Raw genomic sequence first — 23,632 nt, 5'->3', positions numbered from 1 at the left:
AGGGAGGGAGGAGGAAGGAGGAGGAGGGAGAAGAATGACGAGCGTGCCGGAATATTCAGATCAAAGCTTTGTCACACAGCGGGAGATGCCCTCTGTGCATGATCCATTCAGGCACTGGTGAGCTGCCGCCCTGGGCATTTCAGATGCAAGTTTAGTGAGATAACATCGAAGAGGAGGAGGGAAGGAGGGAGGGAGAGGAGGAGGAAAGGAGGACTCTGACAGGGACACGCCGGGATGACGTCATTGGTGCAATCGCAATTTAGCCGTTTGAGGCTGAATCGTGATGCATCGATTAAACGATTATTTTCAACACCCCTACTTAAAAAACTTACTTGAGCCTGATCTAGATCCAGCGATGTGCATGTCTGCAGCAGCTCTTCTCCTTTCTCTCTCTTCTGACAGGAGACTGGGCAGCAACATGAGCCTTTGGCTCCTGCCAGTCAAGTTCTGGGAGGAGGGAGTGGGGCGGGAAGAGTCAGGCCGTGCTGTGTGCATCTATGAACGCACACAGCTTGGCTCAGGGTTACGCCCACATGAGTGCCCCAAAACAAGCAAGTGGCTTGCTATGGGGTACTCGAAGAGAAGGAGCCAAAATCTCTTGCGGGGGACTCCAGGAGAGGAGGTTTGGGGCCATTCTGTGGAAAACCCTTGCACAAAGCAGGTATGTAAAAGATTTTTTTTTTTTTTTAATTTTTAATTTTTTTTTTCCCAAGAATAATAAAAAAGAAAAAAGGGAAGCTTTACAACTGCTTACATTTTTCCCCCATGTATATATCTATTACATTATTAAAAAATAAGAAGGCTTTGACAAGGCAAGGAAAAAGCCAGTACTAAAGCAGAGTTCCACCCAAAAGTGGAACTTCCGCTTGTTTGTCTCCCCCCCCTTTCTGGTGCCACATTTGGCACCTTTCGGGGGGGGGGGGGGGACCATTTTTGACAGATCCCCTTCCCTACTTCCAGGAGACGGACCGTGGCTCTGCATCCTGGAAGTTCGCCCCCCCCCTCATCCACGCCAATTAGAAAGTGCAGTGCGCATAGTAGGGAACCAGCAGTGAAGCCTTTTGGTTCCCTTATCGGCAATGGCGGCGGCTGCACCTGACAGCCGATTCGAAGATTGGCTGCGGTGCCGACATTGCAGGCTCCCTGGACAGGTAAGGGTCTATATATTAAAAGTCAGCAGCTGCAGTGATTGTAGCTGCTGACTTAAATTTTCGTGGGGTGGGCGGACCTCCGCTTTAAACAATATTTGTCATTTCTATAAAACATTTAGCAGTTTCTACTTAAGAGGTTCACCTGTTTATATTGTTAAAACATTTAAACAAGCAGGGCAGTCTTTACTTAAATGGGAACTGCAGTCTGCTCACATAATTTGTAATAAAAACATCTTTGCCATTCTGAAGCTTCCCTCCAATCACTTTGCATATTATTTTATATATACCGTGATTCTGTACTTGCCAAATATGCTGCAGAAATCTCCCTCCACCAAGTCTGGCTGCAGCCATTTTTGTGGGCAGCTGAAGCTGCTGCCTGTTCACTTCCTAGATTTACACAGACACACCTCTAGCTCTGCAGCCCTCATTGGCCCTCTTCACCCCCCCCCCCCCCTTCCTGGCAAACTCTCACGAGAGTGAGAGAGAGCTGTGCATGAGGTCATCAGCCTAGGCTCATCAGCCTAGGCTCAAACAAGAAATAGGAAGTGGGCTCTATAAGGTAATTACTGGCAGAAAAAATATATATATTTATATATTTACTATACAAATTTATAACAAGGGCAGAGGATTTAAAGAGTTTGTTAACCCCCCCCCCCAAAATACAAAAAATGGATCCTGCTCCTTTAAAGCATGGTATATGACAAAGTGCGTGTGCTGTGTCATTTGGCCCCTTGTAGCACCTAAAAAACCTGGCTGACCTGCCAGTTTCTCTCCACACCTCTGTAAACTGACCACATTGTATCGTGGTTGCTGAGACCAGACACAGTGGTCAGTTTACATGCCTCTGTCATCAGCAGACTGCTATCTGCTCTCCTCTCTGCTCCTGTGTCCTCCTCCCCCCTCTGTGTGTGAGCTGCCCCTCCCCCTCCTGCTGCTCTCATAACACTAACCTGTATACACCAACAGCACTTCCTCCTATTGCAGTGTCCCCCTCTGTGAATGATTTATAAATATAAATGCTGTAAATACCCAATTTAAGAGCCGAGATTACAATCAAATGACCAGCCAGCTCTCTCCACCTCCCCCTCCAGACTGATATCAGCAGAGAAATCTCAGCCCCGCCCGCTGCATCTCTCAGAGGAGGAAAGGAGAAAGCTGGCCAGTCATGTGTTCGCAATCTCGGCAGTGAAATTAGGTATTTGCAGCATTTATTTTTATAAACCACACACAGACAGGGATACTACAATAGGAGGCAGTGCCGATGGTGTATACAGGTTAGAGTGGCTTAAAGTGGGAGTCTGGCGACCAATCTTTTTTTTTTTTTTTTTTTTTAGGTCATTGAGATACTTTGCTAATCCCAAAATAATACTCACAGTTTGGGTGTAATATTTCCGCCTCTGATTATTTTCGTATTGAATAATAACTTTAAAAATGTGATGCTGGCTGTTTCCATCTTTCTTGTGGGTATGTGAAGCCCACAAGCATTGATTTCCTGGATGTGGTGAATGCTGTTCATTTACAGCTTGTTCACACCCATGATCATTGTTCCCGCACTGAATCTTGGGAAGCCTGACACTAAGCTCCCAGGAGACAGTGCGGCGCCGGGGGAAAGGCAATAAACACGCCTACTCCCATGGGAGGAGAGACAGTTAGTGCCACAATAAAAGTACAATATAAAGGTAATTACAGCGATAAAAAAAATTTTCGTGCGGCATTTGAACATTTATGCAATTAACTGAAGGGGGTAAGATTAAGTTAAAAATTTGAGTGAAACCCCGCTTTAACAACCACTTTATTAGATGAAAAGTTGAAAAAATGACTAAAGGTCTCCTTTAAAATAAAAATGTCAGTTTTTCCTCACTTTGAGTTTTTTGCCCTTTTGAAATGGTCATTCATTCTGCCCCGCTTACTGCACTATTACAAGGAGGTGGTGCCCAATCAGAGGCAGGGCAGGGAAACAGAACGAATCTGGAACTGCACATCTTGGGCCAAACAACTAGAACTGCCGAGTACCATATTATTTAATTGCATATGATCATTACCTTTGTGACATATGTTTTTTTTTTTAATTGATAGCCATTCCTTTTAACCTTACCAGTCCCTCCCCCAACATAAACTAATTTACCCTGAAAAAAAAAAATCAATCTTATTTTGTGATACTGCCATTATTATCTCTACAATTCTTTGACTTTTTTGTAATCTAAGCAAGTGCCAGTTCAATATCACCATGCTATTACAGCTGAATACAAGAGAACATAGACAAGATCATTTCCTGCAGCTTTTTCCTATATTTCAGCCACAATAATGTCGCAACTTTCAAATTGAAAATGTAATATATGCTCTTATGCAAGGGATGATGGAAATTTACAATTGAGAAGGATTGATGGCACCTACACTAAGCACCTGAGAATGCAAAGGCCAGTGACAATTATAAACTACTGCAGAACTCTGGGATGCACAGTATTATTAATATAATACAGGATTTATATATAGCACACATATATAACAATTTGTACAGTGCTTTACAACATGAGAGCACACTGTACAGTTACAATACAATTAAGTACAAGAGGAATGAGAGGGCCCTTCTCAGAGCATACAATCTAAAGGGAGAGTCAAGAGATACAAAAAAGGTAATAACTGTGGGGGAAGAGCTGATGGAGAAAATAAAAGGGCAGTTGTTAGGTGGAGGGGGGCTTCTCTAAAGAGGAGGGTTTTCAGGGATCGCGAGTTGGACAGATTGGGGTAGGGAGTGCCAGAGGATGAGAAAGGCTCGGGAGAAGTCCTGGAGGCAAGAATGACAGAGGTGACAAGGGAGCTAGAGAGCAGGGGGCCTTGGGAAGAACAAAGAATGATTTGGTTGGTATTTTGAGACAAAGTTAGTGATGGGGGAAGAGCTGTGGATGGCTTAGTAAGTTGTTGCTAATATTTTGAATTTTATTCGTTGGGGGAGGAAAGGCAATGGAGGGTGTGATGGGAGTCACTTTGAGTGGGGGGTTGGTGGAATCCAGAATCCCTTGGAAAGGTTGGGAAACCCTTGCTTCAGCTCCCTATGCACCTCCTATGTCTAAGTTACCCTGTGTATTAGGGGCACAGGGTGACCAAAAAATAATGGACATTAAGAATGTGGCTTGGATTACTTAAAATGGAACAGTAATATTTACCCACAATATCTCCCACGAAATATACAAAGACTATTCCTGGTTTGTTTGATTCTGAACTATACATGTTAATTAAAAGAGCTGATCACATTGGCCTCTGTACAATGTAGGAGACGGATAGTCTGCTACTGGTGGGCTTCTGTTATTGTGTGAAGGTGTCCTGTGTTATACTTAATGTGGATTGTGTCTTCTGAGCTAGAAGACAGCAAGCCTGACCTGAAAGGTCAAACCTCTGAGTCACCTAGGCTGGTTAAATGGTTAATTAGCTCATGTTAATTAATGTTTCTTGTTACAGTTGATTTGTTAGGGTAATATGATCAGGAAGGGGGAACCTCCTTCTCAGGTGTATATAAGACTGTATTCTTGTTCTAGTAAATAAACAGTTCCATTTCTGGTGTACTCCAAAACTGGTGATGCCTGGTTCTCTTGGGTAACTTAGCCAGATCCACTGGTCTCATGTTCCAGAGCCTAGTGACGGAAGCACTCAAGCGGAGTGTGGGACATTCAGTCACAGAGGGAACGGTGGAGAGTTGTAGCAGACACTTAAAATAGCAGATTAGACTGGCAGCAGCATTCATGATGGACTGAAGGGGAGATAGCTTATCTAAAGGTAATACAATGAGGAGGGAGTTGCGGTAGTTGAGGCGATTGATAACTAGGGATTGAATTAGAAGCTTTGTGGCATCTGTAACGAGCCCCTGCTCGCTCGATTTCACTCTCCCGACACTCCTCTGTGGCTATAGAATCAGATTGCAGATCGCAACACCTGATGGTTCGATCATCCAATGCTCCGGGATTCGAACTACAGCTATGTGCCGATCGAATCCAGTTGTGATAGCTCAGAACAAACACCAGGCAGGCTGTATGTAAGTTCAAACAGGAATCTCACTTTTTATTGATGCACACAACACACTTTTAGACACAGCAGTTTGAACACCCCGCCCCCAATGTTCAAAGTATTAAACGCCACCATGGACCATGAAGCTGCAAACCCTATGCTGTGTACCTGGAGGTGCCCAAGCCTAGTATTATTATTATACAGGATTTATAGTGCCAACAGCTTGCACAGCACTTTACAACATGAGGGCAGACAGTAGAGTTACAATACAATTCAATATAGTAGGAATCGGAGGGCTCTGCTCATTAGCGCTTACAATCTAGAAGAGAGGGTCAAGTGAAACTTAAGGTAAAAACTGCGAGGGGATGAACCGATGGAGAAAATGAAAATACAGTTGTTAGGTGTGGGTAGGATAGGCTTCTCTGAAGATGATGGTTTTCAGGGATCATCTAAAAGCTAATAGAGGAGATAAGACAGAGGAGATAAGACAGATTGGGGTAAGGATTTTCATAGGATTGGAGAGGCTCTGCAAAAATCCTGAAGGTGAGCATAGGAGGAGGTGAAGAGGGAGATAGAGAGCAGGATATCTTGAGAGGAAGGAAGAGAACGATTAGGTTCGTATTTTGGAGACAAGGTTAGTGATGTAGCTGGGGGCTAAATAGCGGATGGCTTTGTAAGTTGTTGCTCGTATTTTGAATTGAATTTGTTGGATGGAGAGATTGACAGAAGAGTGGCAGACAGAGCGATTGGTAAGGTGGATGAGTCTGGCAGCAGCATTCAAGATGGATTGAAGGGGGATAGCCTATGTAGAGGGAAGCCAATGAGACGGGAGTTGCAGTAGTCGAAGCAAGAGATGACCAGGGAGTGAATTAACAGCTTTGTTGTGTAATTGGTTAGGAAGGGGAGCATTTTGGAGATGTTGCGGAGGTTGAGGCGGCAAGATTTGAACAGTGATTGGACGTGGGGTTTAAAGGAGAGTTCAGAGTCCAGGACTACACCTAGGATCTTGGCATATGGGGATGGGCTGATAGTTGTGCCCTCAATTTTGACAAAGAGATCAGGGGAAGGGGCATGTGGTGGAGGAAAAATTATAAGTTTGGTTTTGTATAGATTGCGTTTGAGGAACTGGTGCGATATCCAGACTGGTATATCTGTTAGTAAATTTTTGATACATGAGAAGACTGAGGGAGTGAGCTGAGTGGTAGAGAAATAGATTTAGGTGTCGTCAGTGTAGAGATGGCATTGGAAGCCATGGGAGGCCATCAGCTGACCCAGGGAGGAGGTGTAAATTGAAAATAGGAGAGGTCCAAGAACAGAACCTTGCGGGACCCCAACAGAGAAAGGAAGAGTAGTGGAGGAAGTAGAATTGTAAGTATCGCTAAAGGTGCAGTTGGATAAGTAGTAGGGTTTTCAGTTCAACTTCTCAGCTAAGCTCTGGCCAGCCCCCATCCCACTATCAGCTGAGTGCCACTATTGGCTGCCAAGCTTCTAAACCCCTGGTGCCCAACATGCAGCAGTTTGGCACTTACTGTAGTCTTACCGAGGTGCTTGCTCAGGCCAGTGGAAAAAAAATAAAAATAAATAAATATACTTTAGACTGGCTTCTAGTTTTTAAGTAGCTTACTTTTTCTGGGTTTTCCATTTTTGTTTTTCTGATCTTATATAATGAATCTTCCTAAGAGAAATATCAAATATGGCACAAGAACTTTTTAATGAGTCTGTAGGGAGTACAAATGTTAAAGGACAAATTTGTAAAGAGGCAATAGCAGTGATCTCTGGAAGTCATGTAATTTTTTTATTTTTTGTGCGACTGTCCTCTTCAACATGTTGGCTAGCCTATGAATGTCTTGCCTAGACTAAAGCATGTCCCCCATCAATTCCTACATCAAGTTTGTAGTCTACCACCATCTTTTATAACAGCCCTCAAAGATACCACTCACCTGCTAACATATGGTGAGTGGAAATAAGCTGAGGGAGAGTGTGTGAAGCCGCATCTGAGGGGTGGGGTGGGTGCTTTATGGCAGGAAGCGTTGAACGGGTTGCTGATTCTCCCCCCAGCCTCCGCCCACCCCACAGTGTTGTGCCTGTACAATGTTAGGACTCGATGCTGGAGTGAGCCCTGTCTTAAAACATGCCTGTAGTCCCTGACCATCACACCTACAGTCTCCGACAACGTTCTGTAACATTACAATTACTTAATATTATGTGCAGTCCTTTGGTGAAGTCATGGGGCCACACTTAAGGCCCTTATATCATGAGAGAGTTGACCACCACTGCTTTAACCACTTCCCGCCCACCATATTGCAGAACGACGGCCAGAAAGTGGTTATATTAGCCTGACTGAGCATCATATGACGTTCAGCAGGATAAGCCACAGGGGCGTGCAGGGTGGTGTGCCAGTCTGACACGCCGCATCTCTGATCCTAGTAAAGAGCCTATGGCGTAGGCTCTTTGCCACGTGATCAACTGTGTCCAATCACAGCTAATCAAATGGTAAGGCGTTAATTATTACTTTTTTGGTTTTCATAGTGTAGGAAAAAAATTATAAAAATTTTGTTTGGGTACAGTGTCGCATGGCCGCGCAATTGTCATTCAAAAAGCGACAGAGCTGAAACCTGAAAATTGGCCTGGGCAGGAATTGAGTGAAAGTGCCCTGTATTGAAGTGGTTAAACTGATAGTGGATGGGACTTTGGTACTGAGATTTATATGGGAAGGTCAGAATAATCAAGTTCAAAATACCAGAATAGAGATGGGATCCTCAAGAACACAAAAGAGTTTTGGCAAAATTAAAGTAATAAGAGGCATCATGTGATACCTGCTTTAAGGAAGAGGTTTAGGTTAAAAGTCTAGGAATAGCGAACAGATTTGCTTTAACTGTACATGACTGTAAACATGTCTCTGATATTTTAACCTTCATATGATCTCACAGTGATAGAGAAAGCCATCACTTACTCTTTACACTCCTTGGACACATGCTTGGGTACAGTATATTTACAGTCCATTATCATAGTCAACGTTTCGCTGTCGTTTGCTTCTTGGAATGGAGGAGTCCCACACACCAGCATGAAGAGGATTACACCCAGGCTCCAAATATCTGAAAAAGAAACAGTTCTATTAAAATATTTCACTATAATTCCATGGACTTTCCACGTACCACACTTAAAATGTCCGTGTATAATTCTGGAAACCCTTTTTTCAGAATAATTACATTGCATAAGTAAAGATTTTTCGATGATCAGTGGTGAAAAGACCTTGTAGCAAAAGAGGTAATTTAATAGGGAAATCTACTTGCTGCTAAATAATATATGTTAACAAGTTAGTATTGTTGCATATAAGTGAGCATAACTTCTATGGAAATGGGTACATTATGAGTTAGAAGAACAGTGTGGTTTAGGCAGATGGCTTCATGACGATAGCACATTACCAATTTCTTCTTACATCTACGTAACATTCCTCTTGCTAAAGCCTTGCATGCATATTTTTTATTGTCAAAGAGGAAGTTAAATGCGCAGATTGACAATGTAATCTTTTAGATGAAAAATACATTCTCAAAATGTTAATTATACTCAAGTGTGACAAAGAAAGCACATGCTCCTTACAGCTCACAGACACTCCACTGGTCAGACACCCCACAGACCACCTTATTCCAAACTATTATGGCTTTAAAGTTTTCTGTGTCTATGTGTGTGTTGTTTATTGTTCATATGCAGTTATGTGCATTTTACGCAATTCCTAGACATTTGCATGGACATGTTCAAATACAATGAATACACTGCCTACAAAACAATTGAGCAAAAAAACCAACAAACACAAAAAAACAAAAACAAAAAAAACAGGACTTTTGTCCATGAACAGGGAAAGTAATATGTTTGCATTTACTACAAATCCTTCCCCATTAGGGAACAAAAAAACTTAGGAAGTTGGGACACTGGCAAAAAAATGTTAAGCCACTCACAGTATAACCTGACGTCCAACCATCAAGTTCTTAATGTGAACAAGTTTTGTAAGCAATCAGTACAGAAGGCCAACAGAGGGGCAGGATGAGTATCCCTCGAGGGACAAAATATTTTATAGAAAGTACACTAATCTTTACAGGAAAGAGTCAACAGTGGACAGAGCCATCACAAGCCTGTTTCTTTGGAGAAGGGAGGGGGGAGGAACAGGGGAGTGCCTTGCCATCCCACGCTACAGGTCTGTGTGTATCTATTGATGCACACACAGTGTAGGGGGGCACAACCCTAGTCTTGCATGCAAGGACTAGGATACGGTAAGAAAAAGACATCACCCCAAAACCTGGGGCAGCTTAAACTGGAACATAGGCAATGAGTAATAGACAGAGAAGCTACATAATCAGTAAGTGAGTGATTAAATCAGCTGCTGAAAGCACCTAAAAATGGAAGGTCACTTTAAGTAGACTACCGTTAAAAGTAGACTCAAAAGCAAAACTTTTTCTTCAAGTTTGATTGAAGTAAGGAAGAGTTATAACCCCGAAGATATGATTCTAGGAATCGTCTAACCTACCCCTATAAAAAGGGCAGAATATGCTCCTGACTAAGTAGGAATCCTAGCACTTACAAATGAGAATATTCACCCAAGAAGATCTGCAGACTTGCACTATCCCACTTAGACTGTCTTGCCTGCAGACCCGCAAGAAGGGCAGAACCTTACAGCGATCTAGACTTCCTTGCAAGGATAAAAAGGAGACACACTCTGGTGCAAAACCACAAAAGGGTAATGGACTTTAGTCAGCGAAGGTCTCCTAAGCGTTTCACAATGGGATATCCAGATAAAGGCACTAGGGTGGACAGAAGGGGCCATGTTGCAAGCAGGGTCCAGAATTGCTGGACAACACTGAATAGTTTTCCCCTGCAAAAAGGAGCGCAAAGTCAAATAAAATATAATTCCCAAAACAGAGCCTTATCAGAAGAAGAATCACAGATCTCAGGATGGGAGGATCCCAAACAAACCAAGGAAAATGTACAATTAAGTGCAAGAATACCAAAAGGCTAAGGAGGGACGGCTGAAAAAAAAGGTGCCCCAGGGTCTAGAATAGAAGCCACAAGGAGTGCCCTGAGTATCCAAACTGTGAGGTGGTAAACTAACAAGGGAGCCAGTAGGATAAACATACATAGCACCATCTTTAAAAGTGGGGGCACACCTTCATGCAGAGAGATGGGCAGATGAGACAGAACTTCTAGCCTCCAGATCTGCACCTTGAGTGGGAGGTACACTGATTGCCCACGAGGCACTACTGTTGTAACAGATGAAGGGTGGGGTTCCTCGGTGCCATCAACAGATCTCCTACGATGAGGCAGGTGCACACTCTTGACCACTATTGTAATGGGAATTACTCAGTCAAAGGACAGATCCATAAATGCACTTTCCCTTAAAGGGTTACTAAACCCACAACAGTAAAATCAGTCCATATATGCAGTAAAGCATGCTTGCTATATTCACTCTAGAACCTAAGGGTTTAATCCTCCGCATTAGTTGGGGACCTTGGATTGCAGACCCTTTGGGGGTGGGGACCGGTGTGGGTGTGGTGGAGCGCTGTGTAGATTGATGGCGCTACATGGGTACCATATATCTATCTATCTATCTATATAGATATATATATATCTATCTATCTATATAGATATATATATATATATATCTCTCTCTCTCTCTATCTATCTATCTATCTATCTATCTATCTATCTATCTATATATATATATCTCTATCTATATATATATATCTCTATCTATATATATATATATATATATATATATATATATATATCTCTATCTATCTATCTATATATATATATCTCTCTCTCTCTCTCTCTCTCTCTCTCTCTCTCTCTCTCTCTCTATATATATATATATATATCTCTCTATATATATATATCTCTATATATATATATATATCTCTCTCTATATATATATATATATATATATATATATATATATATATATATATATATATATATAAAGTGGATGGGCATCTTGATGGGACGCAGTGTGTGGGGATGGGGACAATTGTGGTTGCTCACTCAGGTTGAACTGGATGGACTGGTGTCTTTATACACAATAGTTACATAGTTAGTAAGGTTGAATAAAGGTTGTTTGATCTGGTCTTCTCTGATCCTCCCCTCCTTCCACTGAATCCTAATAATTTCCTCATAATACAGAGCCAGGGGAAAGGCTGCACATGTTCAGTTTTGAGTATTGCTAGAGCGTTTTTTTTTTTTTTCCTGGGAGGATGCATGTGATCAGCACAGGGCCAATCAGCACTGTCCAGACAGAGGGTCAGGGATCTTGCAGTCTCTCATAGGTCAGTTGGAAAACTCCTCCTCCAGTGCTTGGCTGGACACTAATAGAAGTCACAAGACTGCTATATGCTGTGGATGAGAAAAGGTATTTAGCAGTTTATATTTACTAAAATAATTGCATTTCCATGTTCTGTGTACTATGGGAGACCAGATATCTCGAATGCAGGGTCCTGGGTTTAGTAACACTTTAAAAAGCCAGTAAATCAGCTGCTCCTTGGGTGTATCCTCAACATCCTATGCATGTAACCAAAGCACCCAACACCAATGAACACACATCAAGTCCATGCAAGACACAATCTTAGATGCTAGTATGTGGCTGTCTGCACTCAACAGAAGTTGATTGCTTGACTGAATTCTGTCGAAAGGGACATGCTGGAAGACTTCTCTCAATCAGAATACTCTGATGAGCAGCTGCAGCTGCTAACAGCTGTAGGTGCTGCTGTCGGAATACAACGTCCCAGCAGGGAAGGGGTATTCCTTGAGCCACCTTTTTATACCCCTGCTGCGCAACACAACTGCAGGGCACCGTTCAGTGAGCACCACTTCACCTCTCTACACGTTTACCAAACACGACATAAGATTTTTAGTAGGCAGCTTATCTGCTGATGATTTTAACTTAATTATTTTAACATGTACTATTGGTTTTGGTATTAAATCCAAAACCAAAAAATGTAAAATATTGCAGCTTACCAATGATTAGATGTAGTGGTTGTATTAGTTTTATTTTTTAGGCTTTCTTCCCTCTGTTATCTCCTGGTGATCTGGCCAGTAACACACCTCCTGTATTAGAGGTGTCCCCTGTGCTCCTTCATCCATATTGAGGGCACTTTGGACAGCAGCATTGTCGGGGGGGGGGTATGGTGTGTTAGATGGACTAGCAGATTTAGATACACTAACAAACTTAAAGCCAAACTCCAGCTCACACTTGCTGTAACTGCACAGTTTTGTTCTTTTTGGGATAAAGGTTTTACATAAGTAAATATACGTTGATCATTGTAAGCCCCCCCATCAGTGTTAAATGGTTTGTCACAACACTATAAACTGATACATCTACAGGACAGTTTACTCTGTTGGAAAGCAACAGCCTTACTGGCTGGACCATCAGGTGAAAATAAAGGAACAAAAGCCTAAAAAAGAAAACCAATGCAGCCACCACATCAAAGAATTGGTAAGTTGCCATATAATAAATGTTTGCATTTGGATTTAATAATGCTTTAGTCCATTGACATCAACGAGGTATACATTTTCTGCCCTGGAGACTGATCACTCCAACCTACCGACTATGGATGACGTGACTCCTCACTGACCTTTTGTAGTCCTGTGGCAGGCAGTGCCAATGTGGCAAGGCGGCTAATGGGGAATTCTCAAGATCCCCACTCCGATGGACTTAAATTGTCCCTCTCATTATCACTCTATATCATGGGTGCTCAACCTGTGGGCCTTCAGCTGTTAGGGAACTACAAGTCCCATCATGCCTCTGCCTTTGGGAGTCATGCTTGTATCGGTCAGTGGCTTGCAATGCCTCATGGGACTTGTAGTTCCACAGCTGCTGGAGGGCCACAGTTTGAGCAGCTGTGCTCGATATCCTGCTTCAATGTTATTCTCCAGGACTTGGAGAGACCGAGGGAGGAAAGTTGGCAAAACAACTCAAACAATGCCAAACCACTATCAGCATCCAGAGCATCTAGGCACCAGGCAGCTCAAGATTCAGACAGTTATGTGGCATTGTTGGAGTGGTGTTGCCTGCGTCCAACTGCTGATGCTGCAAGCAGCTCCAGACACTTAGTGCTGCTTCACACTTGTGCAATGCGGGAACCCTGAGAATCCACTGCGGGTTCCCGCATCGCACCTGACTCGCACGGCAGTTCACGCTGCCATATGCGAACTGCTGGGAGTGTCAATACAATGTTAATGACACCCCCAAATCAGCTCGCATATCGCACTGTGAACTGAACACCCACGTGATCCAATTCTGGTGCGGACCAAAAAAAGTTTCATGTCGAGTTTGGTCCTAATGGGATATCAGCCATACTATCTGTATGGCTGAAATCGCATCACACGGACATTGCATGTGATTTGCATGTGATCTATATGCAATGGAGATGGCGAGGAAAACCTGTTGGTAATTTAAATTAGGAAAGCAGCCTGAAAGACAACCCTAGCTCCTTGCAAATATACAGCGGAGTAAGTGAGCGTAGCCACCCTAGGGCAAGAATTGTAGTAGTCACAGGATTACAAGGTGACAAAGGCTAAAGGCCTACAAAAAGAAAAACGAATGCACCACATCTAAAGACGAAGCTGCACTAGATTACATTTTTGGCTTGAAGTTATGAGGTATGTTTTACGAGTCACAATACACAAGCAATTGTCATTTCAGAATGATCATTGATGTTTTTCGCCTGACACATATCCAGCAAAGAGTGCAGAGTGTGCAAACTCCCCATAGAGGTTACAAGCTGTGTCAGCTTACTGTTGCTTAATCATCACAAAACTAAATAAAACCTCCAATATTTTCTAATTTTCAATGGTTGGCACAGAACTTTAGGAACAATTTTCTTTCCAACATAGATGTTCATAAGTCTGTATCAGCATCCTTTAGACTTCATACATTTTGCAATTTTTATTTTTTTAGTGAACCTGGTTTGTCCATCTAATTGTATAAACATTACTTTTAAGGTGATCCTACAAGTACCCGATCTTACCTATAAATCAGTTTCTGGGGAGGATCGGACATATTTGTCCCAGGTTACATGGACCAATACTTCTTCATCTTCAATTTAAAGTAATTGTAAAAGTAAATAAAAAATAAATACATTAAACAAACATGTCTATACTTACCTGCTCTGTGTAATTGAATTGCACAGAGTGGCTGCAAACCTCCTCTTTTCAGGTCCTATGCCAGCACTCCTGGCCCCTCCCCTCTGTCCAGCTTCCCACGGGGGCACTCGTGTGCGCTCGCACCCGAGCCCTGCTGCTGCTCGGGCCCTCCCGCCACTGGCTTTGATTGAAAGCACTGGGAGCCAAGAAGGGGGATGCTGACGTCTAAACATTGTTTATCTTAATGCAAGAAATGCAATAGATTAAAAATGTTTAGGCTTTACAACCACTTTAATGGTATATAACAGACCAAAAAGCAGCATATAAGGGACATTCATGTTTAGGCCTCATGTACACTGCTGGTGGTAAAACGGACGTTTAGGAGCAGTTGGGCATATTTTCCAACTGCTCCTGAACTCTCCTCTATGTTATCTTATCAGTACATGTACACAGGGTCGTTTACAGTCGTTTCTAGGCAGTTGAGTTTAGAGGCTTTTTTAGCAAAAAAATGGGTTTAGAAGCTGAGTTGAGGCATTTCAAGCGCCAAATGCTTATAAACGCGGCTAAAACGCGACTAAACAACGTAACTCACATTTCGTTTACAGGCGTTTTTCATTTTTGGCCATTTAAAAAAAACAACCTTTTTTTCTGATCGCCACTAAACGCGGCAAAACTCAAGTTTTAAACGTGGGTTACTATCTGTCAAGTTAAAGCATTCAGGAGAGGTTGTAAAAACGTCCTGTGTACATGAAGCCTTTAGAGTTTACATATATTTTAGGTTTCACCCTCTGCTGTACTGGACCTGAAAATCAGCTGCCACTGTGCTTGTGGCCAGTAGTTACCTTTAAAAGGAAAACAAATGGATGCAATTGCTGACCATCTAAAAACACTAGCTGTCTGGTTTCAATTGGTTTGTGATATCAAGGGTTCGTTCACACAAGATGCATTGGGACAGCACTGGAAACTATGCTCAACACATTAAACAATGTAAAAGGTCTTTTCTTTTTAAACAGGGTTGTCAGTTCACAACACAGAAGTTGTTTGTTCTGCGCAGTAGGCTGCGATATGAACCACCGCATTACAATGTCGCTGCAGTGAATTGATCTCTATTGAAGAGTCAATTGTAACATCTCAAAAAACTTCTGTGGAAAAAAAAAAAGTAGAGTGTGATGTGCGGGGATCTCCCCATCGGGTCTGCCTCTTACAGTGCACACCGGCAACCATGACACCAACACGGCCAGTTGATGGGGAGGAGCCCGAACCCAAAACAAGCATGTCGATCAGGAGAACAAGAGTAAAGTTAAAACTCTTCATACTTGTTCCAAGGCAGGTAACTGTCGTATTGAAGCCATTGGGTTAACATGCCAGTCGGGAACTAGTATATTGAGAAGGAGATTACAGCAAAGGCAAGCCTGAAGACATTTTCAATGAGTCCATAATCTTTAGTGGACATGAACTTTATAGTCTCACAATAACTCTTTTTCTTTAGGAAACACCACAGCTTTATCAAAGGCAGAAAACAGTGCTTTACAAATGAGAAGCCCTCATTCCACACAAACGGTCATGCATATAATGCCAGAAATATTAAACACACACAGAAAAAAAAAATGTACAAAGAAAGCTGATACGCAACAGTTAGCACTGCAAATATGACAACTAGACCTAACAGTTACTAGCAACTGGTAAAACCACCCAGCGAACTCCTAACGCTATCCTGAAAATAATGTAAATGTTGACAAACTGTATGTATAACATTTCAGGCTTTTCTTGCTGTATGTATCCCCACTGGGTAGACTTTCTATTTATCCTGAAGGTAATTATCTACCGGACAGTAAATCTATCCTGTCACTAAAACAAGAGCCAAGGTTGTATCTTCTAATGGGGAAACCTTTTCCAGCAACAACTGTCTAAGAGGGGAATTCTCACACTTTGTAGAGATTTACTCTTACTTCCTGCATCTCCAGGAGAGGAAGTGAAATCTCCCCAATGGGTAAAAGACAGCAAAAAACACATTGACAGAGGCTTTAACCCTTCTCTACTCTACTACAAAAAAATAACTGCTATAGTTTCCAAAGATTCCACACAGTTCTTCAAACATACCAAGGTTGCTCTTCCTGGAGCCTGCGCTCTTAAATAGTAGCCCATCAGGCCATCCTGCAGAAATACCCTCTGTGGACTCAACTAGAATTTCAGGTGCTATGGTGTATTCTGATCCATGGAAAAAAGGTTAACACTTTGTAGTTGAAACAGCAACTTTTCAAGCTTAGAAAAAAGGGTCCTGCTGGGTGCTCAAACATTTGTGACTATTGTTTGCTATGACCCTCCAATAAAGGAATACTCAGAATGCGGGGTTTCTCTTTATACTGATGGACAATAAGTCGCATCTGTGAAGACAAAGCCAAAATTCCCACTGGTATCAGAGCAAAAGCAAGTAGATAGCTACAGATCACAAGAGTCCCAATGTAGAACATTTAATACAACACATATTGCGTACAAAAATTTCAAAAGCTTGCACATGAAGCACAACTCTGTTGTAGACCTTAGTTTGAAGTCCAGGGCCCACTGCAGCCGTGAGCAGAAGTCTAAAAAGGCAAGAAAGAGGAGTTTAGACTGTTTGCAATTCAGTAAGTACCACACTTCACAGTACAGGGTATTAATGTGGTCGAGGTTTTGCCATTTAGGCTTAGCTTATGCTATTCCCTTTTACACATGCATACATTTATAGAGTCTATACGCCAACCAAAATTAACATTACATGAAATCATTTCTTATCTAGCTAAAGTCATCTAAACACCAGATTTCTTTTCTGTAGCAGACAATTATGCTGTGGAATTTGGTTTACTGGTTGTTTCACATATTTAACCATATTACTGTCCGGTCTGCTTAGGGAATAGATGTTTAATACGTAAAAGACTATGATCAAATTTTATTATTCAGGGTATTCTAAATTATTCTGGTGGAAGCAAATTGTAAATTATCCCCCCCCCCCCCTCCAGGAGGGTTCTTGGAACCAATGAGAGTCCCTGATTCTTCTCCTCATTTATTTCTGGCTGTGTGGTCAAATAGGAGATCATTTTCATGTACAGTGGTGTTGCCCTAAGGTGAAGCGACTTTGGACCCGAGCTTATACCCTTATATACACAATAACGCAGCAAATGTCCAGAAAACATCTGCAATCGCCTTACTCAATACATCCATCCCTGTTATTCTTACGTCCGCTGAGACTTTTTTTCTAGATGCCAAAATAGCTATCACTAAGACATGGAAAACTTCTGTGAGAAGCCTTAAATTAAAAAAAAAAAAAAAAAAAAAAAAAAAAAAAAAAAAAGAAGGAGTTATCCTGAATCAGGATACAAGAAAAAATGAGCTATCAATAATTATAAAAAAAGATTTCTTTGAACAGACTTGGGAAACCTGGATGAAATATCTAGCATAGAAGCAGAGCCCCCCCCACCCCCAGTGGAACATTTCTTTTTATAATCCATCAGTACGGATGGTTGTGGGTATGGGGGGTTGCTTGCGGACACAGCCAAGGAATCATCAGTGCACCGGCTCATTGCAATTGTGTCGTTAGCTGTGATTGGTCACAGTGATCACATGATACAGACAGGGCCAATCACAATAGAACAAACTGAATAAATCGATTTAATTCAGTAAAATGCTTGCTTATAGTAATGACATTCACTGCTATAAAACAATCATAAAGGTGACATGTTACATATGGTAACATTATATTGCCCTGGTCAAAAAGAAAGAAAAAAGTCACTGTCCCTGATCACCGCCACACCAGTTATGACACTGTATTGCACTGATAACAGTATGTTAATTTCTTCATTTTCCAAAACATTATAACAAGAATTTACAATTTCAAAAAAAACTCACCACACCTCTTCCTAAATACATTGGACTGTCTATTTTCCAAAAAGGGGTCATTTAGGGGATATCTGTACTGTCCTGGCATTTTTGGGTCTCAAGAAATGAGATCGAGATGAGAGCTGTCAGTACATCAGGATTGACCAAATTTTCAGATATATATCCCATAGTTTGTGGACTCTATAACCTTCTTACAGACTAAATAATAAACTGATTTGGGTTATTTTCAAAGAAATATAGCAAAATACATTTTGGCCTAAACTTATGAAAAACAAATATTTATTTGCTAAATTTTATAACAGAAACAAAGAAAAACAAACACTTTTTTTTTTTTCAAAATTTTCAGTCTTTTTTCGTTTATCAAAAAAAAAAAAAAAAAAACAAACAAAAAAACACAGCGGTGATTAAATACCACCAAAAGAAAGCTCTATTTGTGTGAACAACATGATAAAAAAGTTGTTTGGGTACAGTGTTGCACAAGCAATCGTCATTCAAATTGACAGTGCTGAAAGCCGAAAATTGGCCTCGGCAGGAAGGGGGTAAAAGTGCCCGGTATTGAAGAGGTAAAAGGAGCAGTTCACTTTAAAAAAAAAATAAAATAAAAGCCCATTTTTTTTGCAGTTAAAAATAATGTGCATTTATTTTTTTTGTTCCAGAAGCCTGTAAAGTATTGCACCAGCGATCTGCATGATGCCATGTAGGTCTCCTGAAGATCTATCAGTTTATTGGCTTGCTTGTACCTTGCAAGAAGCTGCTGATACATGCTGACAGGAAGAACGAATCAACTACCAAAGTTCCATGGTAGTTCATTGAAAAAATACAAGCCGACAGCCACAAAGGCTGCCGGACCTTGTAGTTTTCCATTCACACTGAATAAGTGACGTGGGCTGAGTCCCGCTCGCCCACTTTTTTTTTTAAATTGTGACAGCTAGCGGGGAGGGAGAAGGTCAGTTTATAACATATTACACCCTGAATATGGGTGTAACATGTTACAAAAGGTAAACTTATCCTTTAAGCTATATTCTAGGTTGATATGGAACTTTATTAAAGGGCAGAGATATAATGGCAAAGATACAAAACTATGATATAGTGCATTTATGTTGACTGGATGGATTGTTGATGTGATGCTTCTATGACACATAATCTGCATTATATGGTTTGAAAAAAGCAATAAAAAACTATTGCAACAAAATTTTGCGAACCAAAAGTTTAGGCATACCAGCCAAACTTCTGGAGACTGAGCAGGTACAACAGGAGCACCATGACTGGTCATCATGCAATCAAGGTTTTCATTCAGCCCTAATTTCTGGGTATTCCATCACCCGGAGAGGGAGGGAAAGGGAGATTTAAGTGACAATTTTCAGCAAATTAGATCTAAAATTACTTGTGTGGGAATGTTAACTCGTATGTGTAACTTAAAAACTGGTCAAAATACGATAGTATTGATTGGTCAGCCTATACAGCACAGTTGGGCGAATCGCCCATTGTGCCAACTGTATTTTGACAATCAGCCCCACTAGCTGTCAAAATACTCAAACCGCAGATGCATATGACTGGATGCAACTGCTTTTTGGCTAACCATTTGATGCTCATCTCCTTCAATATTTCAATCAAGAGATGTTGGGTAGATGTCAGCCGACAGAGGGGCATCCACTGAGCAAATTTAGGTCAGTTTGTCAGGAACGGTCCAAAATGCGTCCAGTGCGTGGGCCAACTTAAAGTGGAGGTCCGCCCACCCCACGGTAAATTAAAAGTCAGCAGCTACAAATACCGCAGCTGCTGAATTTTAATATATGGACACTTACCTGTCCAGGGAGCCCGCGATGTCAGCACCCCTGCTTATCTTTGGATCGGCTGTCAGGTGCAGCCGCCGCCATTGCCGGTAAGGGAACCCGGCAGTGAAGCCGGTCCTCTACTGTGCACCTCTACTGTGCATGCGCACTGTGCTTTCTAATTGGCCTGGCAGCGCCATTTTCAGAAGTGGGGAAGGGGACCCCGTTCCCCCCTGAAAGATGCCAAATGTGGCACCGGTTTTGGGGGGGGGAGACACGAATAAGTGGAAGTTCCACTTTGGGTGGATTTCCACTTTAAGTGACAGAGCCATTAAAAGAGTCCTACAGCTGTTTGTAATCAATACTAGCTTTCGGTTGTACCTAGAGCAGATACAGTACACCATGTGTTGATAAAGGAGCATAGAACCGTAGGTGAAGAGGGATTTTCAAACACACACGCACACACTATATCACATTTTTGTAAATATTTTATTAGATCTTTTCATGTGACAACATTGAAGAAATGACACTTTGCTACAATGTAAAGTAGTGAGTGTGTAAATTTGCTGTCCCCTCAAAATAACACACAGCCATTAATGTCTAAACTGCTGGCATCAAAAGGGAGTACACCCTAGGTGAAAATGTCAAAATTGGGCCCAAAGTGTCAATATTTTGTGTGGCCACCATTATTTTCCAGCACTGCCTTAACCCTCTTGGGCATGGAGTTCATCAGAGCTTCACAGGTTGCCACTGGAGTCCTCTTCCACTCCTCCATGACGACATCACGGAGCTGGTGGATGTTAGAGACCTTGCGCTCCTCCACCTTCCATTTGAGAATGCCCCACAGATGCTCAATAGGGTTTAGGTCTGGAGACATGCTTGGCCAGTCCATCACCTTTTCCCTCAGCAAGGCAGTGGTCACCTTTGAGATGTGTTTGGGGTTGTTATGTTGGAATACTGCCCTGTGACCCAGTCTCAGTAGAGAGGGGATCATGCTCTGCTTCAGTATGTCACAGTACATGTTGGCATTCATGGTTCCCTCAATGAACTGTAGCTCCCCAGTGGCGGCAGCACTCATGCAGCCCCAGACCATGACACTCCCACCACCATGCTTGACTGTAGGCAAGACATACATGTCTTTGTACTCCTCACCTGGTTGCCACCACACACGCTTGACACCATCTGAACCAAAGTAGTTTATCTTGGTCTCAGCAGACCACAGGACATGGTTCCAGTAATCCATGTTCTTAGTCTGCTTGTCTTCAGCAAACTGTTTGCAGGCTTTTTTATGTGCATTATCTTTAGAAGAGGCTTCCTTCTAGGACCACAGCCATGCAGACCAATTTGATGCAGTGTGCAGCATATGGTCTGAGCACTGACAGGCTGACCCCTCACCCCTTCAACCTCTGCAGCAATTCTGGCAGCACTCATACGTCTATTTCCCAAAGACAACCTCTGGATGACACTGAGCACGTGCACTCATCTTCTATGGTCAACAATGGCAAGGCCTATTCTGAGTGGAACCTGTCCCGTTAAACCGCTGTATGGTCTTGGCCACCGTGCTGCAGCTCAGTTTCAGGGTCTTGGCAATCTTATAGCCTAGGCCAGGGGTAGGCAACCTCGGCCCTCCAGCTGTGGTGAAACTACAAATCCCATCATTCCTCTGCCTCTAGGAGTCATGCCTGTGATTGTTAGGGCCTTGCAATGTTTCATGGGATTTGTAGTTTCAAAACAGCTGGAGGGCCAAGGTTGCCTAGGCCATCTTTATGTAGAGCAACAATTGACCAGTATGAGAGAGTGAGAGTGATAACACCAAATTTAACACACCTGCTCCCCATTCACACCTGTGACCTTGTAACACCAACAATTCACATGACACCTGGGAGGGAAAATGGCCAACTGGGTCCAATTTGGACATGTTCACTTATGGGTGTACTCACTTTTGTTGCCAGCGGTTTAGACATTAATGGATGTGTGTTGATTTATTTTGAGGGGACAGCAAAATTTACACGGTTATACAAGCTGTACACTCACTATTTTACATTGTAGCAAAGTGTCATTTCGTCAGTGATGTCACATGAAAAGATAGAATAAAATATTTACAAAAATGTGAGGGGTGCACTCACTTTTGTGAGATACTGCATATAAACCAATCTCTATAATACTTAAATAAAGATAAGAGATGGGTTGTATTTATTTTTTCCATTAGAATACACATGGAACTGTGGGATGGGATTTAGGTCAAATGACATGTATTCTGTCAAACTTTAGCAGAACTTGTTTTTGCAATGCTGAAAACTTGTGTATATGGCCCTTTGCAAATGCCCCTCCTTGTTTTTTTTTTTTTTTTTTGCACTGAGAAAATTTTCAATAAATATCATTGAACAAGAAAACTTCCAAAACAGCTATGAAGTAAGCCCACAAAGTGTGAAATGAGCAGCAAAGAACCACCACAAAATAAAAAATACACTATTGCAGACACATCCCAAATGGGAAAAAACAAAACACACAAGTCAACTACAAGAAACCACACAATAAACAACCTAAGAAATAGTTTGGCAAAGACCGCAAGGTGCTAAGACACCTTACAGACAGTCTAAAATACAGCTAGAGACCCAACAACACTAATCAAATAATAGCTCATGGCATCCTACAAACATAATACAAATACATCCTTAAAAAGAAAAAACTAAACTGTAAATCCCCTTTCCCCCCCCCCATTTTGAGAAGTGATCACAATCTCTGTTCTCATCTGCAAAAGAAGCTCAGAGAGCCAGAAGAGGAGAAACACTAGTCTTCCTAGTGAATGGCTGTGTGTGGAGGCCTGTCAGCACAAGTCTAATCTTTGGAGGGGAACAGGCTGAATTCCCAGCACAACCAGAAAACTGACCACCCTGTGCTCTTATGCCTGGTGTGGTCAGTTTTTCGTAAGAAAGCATAGTGACTGGCAGGATCACCAGGTATTTCACATAAAGGAAACAATACAAAGTGAACAGGATACCTTTTCATACAAATAGATGGTACATCAGGTACATATCAGGAATAGGAAATGTTGAGGTAACATAAAAGCCCACAAGATATACAATTACATTTTTTAAAAAATAACTGGGAATATTCTACTCATGCAGAGTAATAAGCCAACAGTATTGACTGATTTCTGCCAGAGGTGATTAAACGCAGTCCCCCAGATACACATGCTGAAATATGTAAAGTGTTCAACTTGGTGAAAAGGGTAGGTTACTACCCTCAGGTATGGAGCCAAGGCTTCATAGAACCAATCCAAAAAACATTGGAAACCAGTTTGATCCAGCCAACTACTAGATGTTTGTCAGCAGCATTCTGGGAAAACGACAACAGTATTCTGAACAAGAACCTTCACCTATCCTACCAGAGCATAATGTCCGTAGGAGAAGCCAAGCAAGGTTCATGCTAAACCATCACACCACAAAACCACATATATACCTTGTATAGTTTCATCAACAACCATGTCCACAGTACAAAAACGTGGGGCAACATTTGCTTGCTTTGTGAACTTTAAGAACGCCTTTGATTTCGCCCAGGTCTGTTCCTCAAAATACCGGAGACTGGAACAGGAGGGAAAACACATTAACATAAGACATCTCACATTGTAAGAAAAGCTTCAGAATGAAGGTGAATGGGAAAAATACTTCCAGCAGGCCTGCAGAGAACCAACTCCTTTTAAAACCT

The 23,632-nt window shown here is 41.9% G+C and overlaps 1 protein-coding gene across 1 annotated transcript in view; it reads right to left on the bottom strand.

Annotated features, from left to right (window-relative positions):
• SNRK (SNF related kinase) overlaps window positions 1-23,632 on the bottom strand; it is a 117,427-nt gene that overhangs the window by 12,899 nt on the left and 80,896 nt on the right. Inside the window, exon 3 of the mRNA XM_073630310.1 lies at window positions 8,104-8,245. Coding sequence (XP_073486411.1) covers window positions 8,104-8,245 — 142 coding nt within the window. The remainder of the gene's footprint in view (window positions 1-8,103; window positions 8,246-23,632) is intronic.

Source organism: Aquarana catesbeiana, linkage group LG05 (assembly GCF_042186555.1).
Source record: "Aquarana catesbeiana isolate 2022-GZ linkage group LG05, ASM4218655v1, whole genome shotgun sequence".
Taxonomy (NCBI): Eukaryota; Metazoa; Chordata; class Amphibia; order Anura; family Ranidae; genus Aquarana; species Aquarana catesbeiana.
The sequence above is the reverse complement of the archived record's forward strand: the minus strand, read 5'-3'. Positions and strand labels throughout refer to the sequence as shown.